The 9,036-nt window shown below is 47.1% G+C and overlaps 1 protein-coding gene across 4 annotated transcripts in view; it reads left to right on the top strand.

Annotated features, from left to right (window-relative positions):
* The first annotated feature begins 8,107 nt into the window (after window positions 1-8,107).
* NUP153 (nucleoporin 153) overlaps window positions 8,108-9,036 on the top strand; it is a 62,858-nt gene continuing 61,929 nt past the window's right edge. For 2 of the 4 annotated variants that reach the window (XM_043540079.1, XM_037893114.2), the window contains exon 1: window positions 8,302-8,448. In XM_043540079.1, the coding sequence (XP_043396014.1) occupies window positions 8,341-8,448 (108 nt within the window). In that variant the 5' untranslated portion in view covers window positions 8,302-8,340. Of the gene's footprint in view, window positions 8,449-9,036 lie in introns of all 4 variants that reach the window. The other 2 variants (XM_037893112.2, XM_037893113.2) reach the window with 2 other exon arrangements.

The raw sequence follows: 9,036 nt of genomic DNA, 5'->3' as shown, positions 1-9,036 counted from the left end.
CCTGTCAGTGGGGAATTTCACTTCTTCACATGTAAGCGATTTGGTACACATTCTCTTTTGGGCTTGCAAAATCCAAATGGTCTCCTTGTTTCTATAACTTTCTAACTTCTACTTTGGAACTGACACCATGCTATACAATGGCTATAGCTAGAGTGAACATTAGATCTAGCACCAAAGAAATATCTGAAAAATAAATATAGATGTGAACATATTCTGAAGATGCTATTGGCTCAGTTAGCTAGCAGCCATCAGTGTTGGGGACTCCCACACTTGGGAATGGAGCATTCATTCCCATGGCTCTCCTGCAGCCTCCTGACACTGAAGAATTGCAGTTGGGCAGCCACTTGCTCCATTATTGGTTTTTGTTTTTTAATAAACTAATTTAAACTAGTTAGAGGCATGCTTAACTTATGCAATGATGTGCAGCTGGAGCAGTTGGCATCTGGCACTCCTGTCCTCCTATTTAATATACTGTCTATCAGCAGTCCACTTGTATTTGTATAGTGTTTAAAGGTTCACGGAAACCTCTGAAAATATCCTTGGCATCTGACAGTTACTTATATACAGAGAGCCCAATATATACCATATTATGTATCCTTATAATCCTACTGTGAAAACTCATTCTTTTGTACCTTGCTTTCCTCACTGCATTTCTCTTTTTTGGCCCTTTGGCATGGAAGTAAATTGTACCAACTCAAATTTCTGTTAATTTTAGTTAGGGTTCCTTACGCTAAAACTCTGTGCCAAGTTCAGTTGTAACATGCAAAGAGAGAGGGTGTACATTACATTTTAGTAAAAGGTTATACAGAGACTCCGTCTGGACTTAAATGTTCTCATATTCACACCCTGTGTGTTGGAGGAGCTGGAAGAAGATGTGTATGTTCCTTCATTTCTTTCAGTTGGACTCTGAATCGGAGGAGTCCAGTTGAAAGACTTCACTACTTTTATATAGGAGTTTAATCCTTAAGGACAATAAAGTATGTTGCAGGTACAGGGATCCCTTCACTGTGTGTGTAGTTTGGGCCTGAAACTGAAGAATAGTTCTTAAGGGCCCTGTGAACAGAAACTACTGTCATTACTAATTTTTGCCAGTATTAAGGCTATGGAAGGTGCCATGGAGTCTTTTAACTATCACAAGTAATCAGGATCTCACTTTCACATCTGATCCTGGCACCAGCACTATGACATGCTTGTTTTATGATGTTGGTGGGAAGGTGGTCATTCTAGCTTGTTAATTGTCTCTATTATGATTTACAACGTAAGTGAGGTTCATAAACCATGTACTGTATCATTATACATTTTTAATAGCTGATAAATACAATAGCTGTTGAATCAATGATTTTGTTTTAAACAGTGCCAACACCTAATCATTGACAGTTAATTCCTTATACCGTAGCCAATGGTGAATTTGGTTCTGAAGTGCAGGGGGGCTTAAATTTAGTTTTATGACTTGATTTGTATCAAATTGAAGCTCTGAATCTTGAGTTTTCTGATGACTTGTTAAAAACAAAGTGATCAAAACAAAATCTGGGAGGGCTGCCTAAATGGCAAGCAATAGGCCAATTGCATAAACCAGAAGGGGTTCAAATAGCCCTCCCTCCTTTAAGGGGCTGAGTGGTGAGACTTTGCAGACTTGACTTATTGTGCTGTTTCTGAACAGACCAGTAGTAGCAGCTGAGAAGAACAGGCTGCCAAGGAATGCAACAGTAACACAATGAGTACACGCTCCACCCACAGTGCTGTGTCTTCATCTTTCCCCTCACTACTGAGCGTGCCCCATGCCACTATTGGCTTTTCTGAGTGCTGACCAGAAATTTCTACTGTTTCTTCTTTATCTCTTACTTGCTGCTGGGATGCTTTCCGAGCCCTGCCACTGCTTGGCAGATAGGAGGCATCTTCCAGCCATAAATTCTCTCATAGACCTGCAGGAGGCTCCCTTACTCTCTAGCTGTTAAGCTGTGAGAGTGGAACAGGACCCATAAGGCAAAGAGCCTCCTGTATGGCAGGGGGCGCAGCAGAATAGAGTGCCATCACCAGGTGCCTTCCTCCCTGCTATTAAGAGCTCACTCCAGGTGGCGTGAAGAGCTTGCCCAGTCAGTCCATAATGTGAAGTGACCAGCTTTGCATCCAGACCCACAGTTTGGGAACCCCTTGAAGAGGGGACTGAAGGAGGAACTGGTGGTTTGGAGGGAGAGTGGATGGACTGGATGAGGGTGGGAGGGAGAGTTGATGGATGTGTGTGGGGAGGAGAAGGGAGAGTAATTGGTGGACTCAAGGGGGAGTGGGAGTAAGTGATGTAGGTGTAGGCCCCTTGAAGCTTGATGGAGAAGGTTTGGTAAGGACTTCAAGACCTTTGCAGCTCTGGAAACTGAACTCACTTTATTGGTATAGTTTGCCTGTGGTGTTGAGCTCTAGAGCATGTGGCTTGAATTTTCTACGTTGGTAGCAGTGACCCCTACACCTCTGATATGTAAGCTACCTAATTTGGGGTCCAACCTCTATGAAGTTTGTAAGCCCCAGATACAGTAGCTACATGTCGTTGCTAAACCCTGGTACAATTGTGCCCTGCAGTCCCTCCGCCCATGCATGATTCTCACTCGGAGCCAATGCCCCCAGTGTGAGTTACGCAGTCCAGGGCTTCCCAAATTGTGGACCATGGCCCAAAGGTGGGCTACAACACAATCCCGGGTGGTCCACTGGCAAAATTGCATTCTCCCATCAAGTCAAGGGCAGAGATTGGGGAGGGCTTGTAGGGGCATTGCCCCCTCCCCTGCCCCCTGCATCTTCCATTCCCCTCCCAACCCTGGCCCCCAGCGCAGCTCCAGGACACGCAGCCCCATCCACTTGCCCTGCCTGACAGACCGTGTGCAGGGAAAGCATACAGGGCTGCACTCAAGGGCTGGAGTCAGCAAGGGGCTGAAAATTGAAGATGAGATCTGGTTGAACCTCAATAATGTGTCCCCAACTGGAAAAACTGTGCAAGGAGAATCTGGCACTTCCATCCCATTAAGAAGACTCCTGGTCTGTAAGTTATTTTATATTTGTATTTGCAATATTTGGTTCTTTTCTAATTAGCAGAGAGTAGGGTTGGGTTACTTACAAAGCGCAGAAATTCAGATTTTACACTTAAAAAAATTGAAAACGTAATATAGTGTTCAAAGTTGGACAACTATTTTGTTTTAAAACCAGCAAATAACACTGTTTTTTAACTATTTTGTTAAAACCGTCGTTTTGCTTATTTTCAGTTTTATACGAAATTGAGTTTTCCCTGTTTGAACACCACACTTTGCTCTCAACATTTTTTTAAAGTGTAGTTTTACTACAACTGTTGGGTTTCAAAGATTTTTAAGCATTTTTTTTTTTGAGTGCATATTGCTAGGACTTACAATCATTTATGTTAAAATGAAAAGGAAACATTAGATTGTTTATTTACTGTGAAATTTATATGTATGTAATCATAAAAATAATTTTCTTCAAGAAGTGTTAATAGTGGGCCGCAGTGCCTATTGCAGCTGCATAGGTGGGCATCAGGGGAAAAAGTTTGGGAATCCCTGACGTACTCAACCTGGTCTAAGGTCTGAAGAATATTTTGCCCCTCTTAGGCACCAGTAGGCCAGCTGGATGACTCGGCCCTACTAGAATGCTCCAGCCAGATACCTCACAGGACTCCGCATTCCATGCACTGCCAGAGAAGGGAGCATCCCGGCAGCACAGGGACCAATGTTTCTGTGGTTCACTCCCCAGCATTGCAGCCCTGCCAGAGGCTGGGGGTGGGGAGAGAAGGTCCTCTCCCTGTTATCCAGTCAGCCCTGCTTGTTCCCTGGGCCAGGAGGCCTTGGCTCTGCGGGGCCTGAGCTGATTAGCTGTTTACTCAGGCTCTCCAGGCCTTGAGTGCTGCTGCTCCACCTTTCCCATTCCTGTGAGTCACAAACTGGCTGTAAAACTGTCCTGTGCCTCTTGGGTTGGAGAGAGGGGCTGGGGCTGCTGTGGCGGTGTTCCCAGGTGACGGGAGGTTGAGGATAGGGCTGTTTTGGGTTGGGGCTTCTGTAGAATGTACCTTTCCCCTGTCTTGCCCCCCATGTTCAGCACTCGGCTCCAGGACAGGGAAGTGCCAGTTCAAGAGCCCTTGAAGCCGTTGCCCCAGAGCCCCTAAAAAACTACGTAGAATCCCCTGCCCTGGAACTGAGAACACGGAATGGGGAGCTTTGGGACTGGGTAGTGGGCAGAGCCAGGTGGAGGAAGGGAGCGAGCAGTTCCTTCATTGGGGGTGTGGCTTCCACAGATGCACATAGTTAATACCAAGGCACCTACGCCATGAGCTTCTAGAGGGCGGTGCCCACGGCGTCATTTGCCCCTCTCTCCCATTCTCTTGCAGGGGGTTCCCATGATATAAAGGGGGAGTGGCCCCAACCACCCTTCCTTTCCTTCTGATCCTTCCACTGAGAGCAGTGCTAGGCATGTTAGGCACTATATAAACACATTGTCAGAGACCATCCTTGCCCCCAAAATTATTTCATTTTATTATTTATTAACTTATATTAGCACCCACTAAGGGCTTGATTCAGGAGAAGTGCTATAACATAACTTTGTAGTTTCTCCAACCACCTATGCAGCTGTCCCTCAAGAATCCTGAATCTAAGTAGTGGATGTAAGATTTTATCTCCCGTAGATTGCGGATTCCTGCTGTTGAGGGTACATCCTGGAAACAGTCCCAGTTCTCATTTAGGTTTTATAAAGCAACTATGCAAAGTAGTTAACTAGTAGCTTCTGTCACTTCCCCCTTGGTATCTTGGATTTGGCCATACCATCCAATCTGCAAGCTGGGACTAAAGACTGGCCTGATCATGCTCAAACTGTGATTTACTCCTGCAAAAGAGTTACAGGCTTCTGCAACCTCCCACCCCAAGCTGGAGGAAGAAAAAACAGGATCTCTGGATCTAGAAGTGGAGCACCTGTGGCCCACCATCCTAGCTGAGGAAGGAGCAGATGGTCAGCTCCTCCATGGAGGCTAGTGAAAAACTCTCACCAAAATTTCTACTCCTTGTTCAGAAGTCTATTGGTGTCCTGAAAATAGTGAATGAGACCCCATAAGTAGTTGGGGGTGGGGGTGAGTGGATTTTGGAAAGTTAAAGGCTTGGCAGTAGGTTGGAGCCAGATGGATGGGGGAGGAGGAGAGAGACTGTGAATAATTTAGGAAGGAGAAGGGCAAGTGGGAAGAACAAATTCATGCAGGAAAGGAGAAGATGAGATATGTAGTGGGAGAAGGGAGAGATCACTGCTCTACACAAGGGATGGGGAGGTGCATAAGTCCCTAAATGTTGGTATCCAAGTTAGAAAATGTTGATGTAGCACACAGTTTTTATGTCAATTTGATTTTATACTTGTGCACGACAGTCTGGGGCTGTGATGGGAACTCATAATGGGCATGCTTGGTGCGTGCCACAAGCAAACTCCTGTAGCGTTTCCACTGTTTCTGTGGAGTCTAGCAGACAATGAACAATTCTTCCGACGCAACCCTGCCTCAGTCTTCCTCACTTGGCTTCTTGTCCCATTCTCTTCAGCTCATTCTAGTCTACCAGCACTGCCTCTAATAAGGGTTAAATGATTTACATAGTATTTTTCCTGTCAGGACTTTCCATGCCATTACTCCTGACTTAATTTTATTCCTATCCAAATTTATTTAAAGCCTGTCACTCCCTGATTGATTTTCTTTCAGCAGTTTGAAAGGGCTGCTTTTCATTGACTCCTGCAGTGTGTCCATTGTTTCTGTGAAGTCTGCGGGCTGGGACAACAATGAAGGACTTTTCCCATTCTGTTTTAACAGGGCATCCATTGGTCTTTCAGCCTCAGCTAAACAGTGTTCTCAGTTTCTGGGGTAGCCAAGTTGGAATTCTGACTCTCTGGTATCTTCTCAGATGAACCTTCTGGGTAATTTTGGACTTAGTCCTGGTATCCAGCTGTATACTATTCACTACTTCATTTATTTTTATCAATACTGTACTGAATCCCTCCCAAGGTTAATCAGTTTTAGGGTTCCTACCCTTCCTTCCACTAAGACTGTGGAATCAGATTAGCCCCCCTAAAGTTTCCCCATATGATCTTTATGGTTAGTCTTTTTTCATTTTCAGATGCTTTCAAATTTTCCCAAGGAAGTGTGTGCTTTTTCAGTTTGGGGCTGTGGAATATCTGTATAGTTCAAATGATCCAAATTCCTTTGTTCCTTCCCAGAAACTCTACAGAAGAGATTTCCTGGGGGGGTCCCTAATTTATGTCCAAACATGAGGTGCATGGGGGGTTCATTTTGTACTTTCATTGACTGCTATCTTATAGGCCATCAAAAAGAATGTGAGATGCTGGATACAGTTGGTTTGATGCTGTTCTGAAACGGTAGCCTGCTTAACCTTTTTTGACCCATTCTACCTTCCCACACAATTGTGGTGTGAGTCTTATGGATTCCTAGAATCTCATAAACCTGTTGAAATACTTTTGATTCAAATTTTTCCCCTTGATCTGTGCGCCGATCACCTGGAACCCCAAATCTGGTGGTGAATTCGTTCACTAAAACTTCAGTGACTGGCACAGCCTTTTTGTTCCTTATTGATTAAGATTCAGGCCGTTTGTAAAGAAGTCCATCCCATATTTGTGAACTGCTCTCTATAATGAGAAAGAGACCAGTCAGAAAGAATAAATGGGCACGTCACAACTGATTGACTGTTTCTTCTCCAGGGATCAATGAAGGCAATTTGTGGGGCAAAATTTTCTCTATAAACCTATCTGGAAGGGCATTTTTATATTTTACCGCATTTTTGACATAGATTTATAAATATGAGCCAGATCATCATCTGGTATAAATCAAGTTTCAGAGGGGTAGCCGTGTTAGTCTGTATAAGCAAAAACAACGAGGAGTCCTTGTCGTACCTTAGAGATTAACAAATTTATTTGGGCATAAGCTTTCATGGGCTAAAACGCACTTCATCAGATGCATGGCGTGAAAAATACAGTAGGCAGGTATAAATATACAGCACATGAAAAGACAGGAGTTGCCTTACCAAGTGGGGGGTCAGTGCTAAAGAGGCCAATTCAATCAGGGTGAATGTGGCCCATTCCCGATTGTTGACAAGAAGGTTTGAGTATCAACAGAGGGAAAATTACTTTTTGTAGTGACCCAGCCATTCCCAGTCTTTATTCAGGCTTAATTTGATGGTGTCACGTTTGCAAATGAATTCCAGTTCTGCAGTTTCTCGTTGAAGTCTGTTTTTTAAATTTTTTTCTTGAAGAACGGCCACTTTTAAGTCTGTTATTGAGTGTCCAGGGAGATTGAAGTGAACTTCATTGGCTCGTTTTAAGCAGCTGAGATTTGGCCATTTTTGGTGTGTTTGTTTTTATTAACACTTATTTAACTTTAGTGACTAAATTTTTGCTAGACATGTTGTTGGTCTGACTTCACCTAGAAATAATTCTGATGCTTGTGTGTCGCTTATCAAACATCTATACGGGACTTATCTCCATTGACACATCATGTGCTTCTCGCTCTTCCCTGCACCACAACATAGCAACTCTGTCCCTCCAATTGCACTGTGGGCTTTCATAACAGCCAACCAGAATCTGGCCTTATGGACAAAAGCAGTTATGGATCCAGTGGCAGATGTTACTTTTCTTTACCACATTTTCTGATTATATTGATTCAAATCTTTTTGATCGCTGCAGAGTGGAAATAATCCACCAGAATATGTGCGGGTATAACATGAATGCACACAGCAACATTGTCAACCTGAAGCCTCCAAAATTATGTTGAGCGCTAAATAAGCCACACACTAGCCTTAAAAGAACCCACACGATCTAAAGAGCAATAAGGGTGGAGTTCTGCTAAATGCAAACTGCGATTGGAGCTGGGAAAAAGACACCCCTGGCCTTAACCTGGCTCGGTCCCTACCTGCCCTTCTGCCAGCGCCTGCAGCTCCTGCCACTTCCCGAAACTACACTTCCCATGAGCTTTTGAGGTGGGGCGCACTAGCTTCTGGGTAAGACGCAGCAGGATGACGCATCCCCTTGTGCGGGAGTTAGTGACGCGGCCTGCCCGGGCGGGCGCTGTGTGGTTGGTCGGGCCGGGGGGAGGGGTGCACGGAGTCTGCCGCGGCGCGGGCGGGACGGAGCCGGCAGCAGGCGCGTGAGGCCCCGGAGTCCGCGAGACAGGCCTTGCGGCGCGTGGCGGGGGCATCTCCATAGTGACAGTGACAGCACAGAGGGGAAGGAGGGAGCGCGCGGCGCGGCCAGGCCGCGGGGGGAAGGGGGAGCGAGCGGGGGCCGGGCCCGCTCTGCGCCGGGGGGCCGGATCCCAGCATGGCCTCGGGCGGGGGAGGCGGCGGCGGCGGCGGCACTGGAGGGGGGAAGATCCGGACCCGGCGGTACCACCTGGGCGCCGCGAAGCCCTACCCGAGAAACAAGCAGGTGAGAGGCCGGGGATGGGCCGCGCCGCTCTGCCAGGCCGGGGGCTCAGCCTCACGGCGGCCCGCCCGGCCCGGGGCCCGCGGGGTCTGGGAGCCGCCGGGCCGGGCGGAGGATCCCCGGTCTATCCAGGCCCCGCGGGCTGGGGACCCACGTGGAGCCCGGGGGCGGCGAGGCCGCGTGGGGGATCGGGCTGCTGGGGGCTTGTGGGGAGTCGCGGCCCGGGGTGGGGGGGTAAGGGAAGCTGGGGGGTTCCTGCGGGGCTGGGGGTGCGTGTGGGGGAGGCTTTCCCATGCGCTGGGGCCGGTACGCATGTGTGGGGGTTTCCTCTCGGTCAGCGGGGAGGGGTTTGGGATTTCCCTCTGGGAGCGCGCGGGGGTGGGGTGGGGGGGGGGAGTTAGGGATTTCCTGCCCTTTTTTTTTTTTTTTTTTTTTTTTTTTTTGGTGAAGCAGGGAGGGGTCAAGAGAGGGAAGAGGAAACGTGTTTAGCACTTGGTGCCATGTGTGAATTAACCCCGTCTCAGTTTGCCTCAGACAGCTTTGATGGGGCGGGAAGGGGAAAATAAAACATTGGAAGGAAAAATCTGGAGA

This window comes from Chelonia mydas, chromosome 2, assembly GCF_015237465.2.
Source record: "Chelonia mydas isolate rCheMyd1 chromosome 2, rCheMyd1.pri.v2, whole genome shotgun sequence".
NCBI lineage: Eukaryota > Metazoa > Chordata > Testudines > Cheloniidae > Chelonia > Chelonia mydas.
The sequence above is the reverse complement of the archived record's forward strand: the minus strand, read 5'-3'. Positions and strand labels throughout refer to the sequence as shown.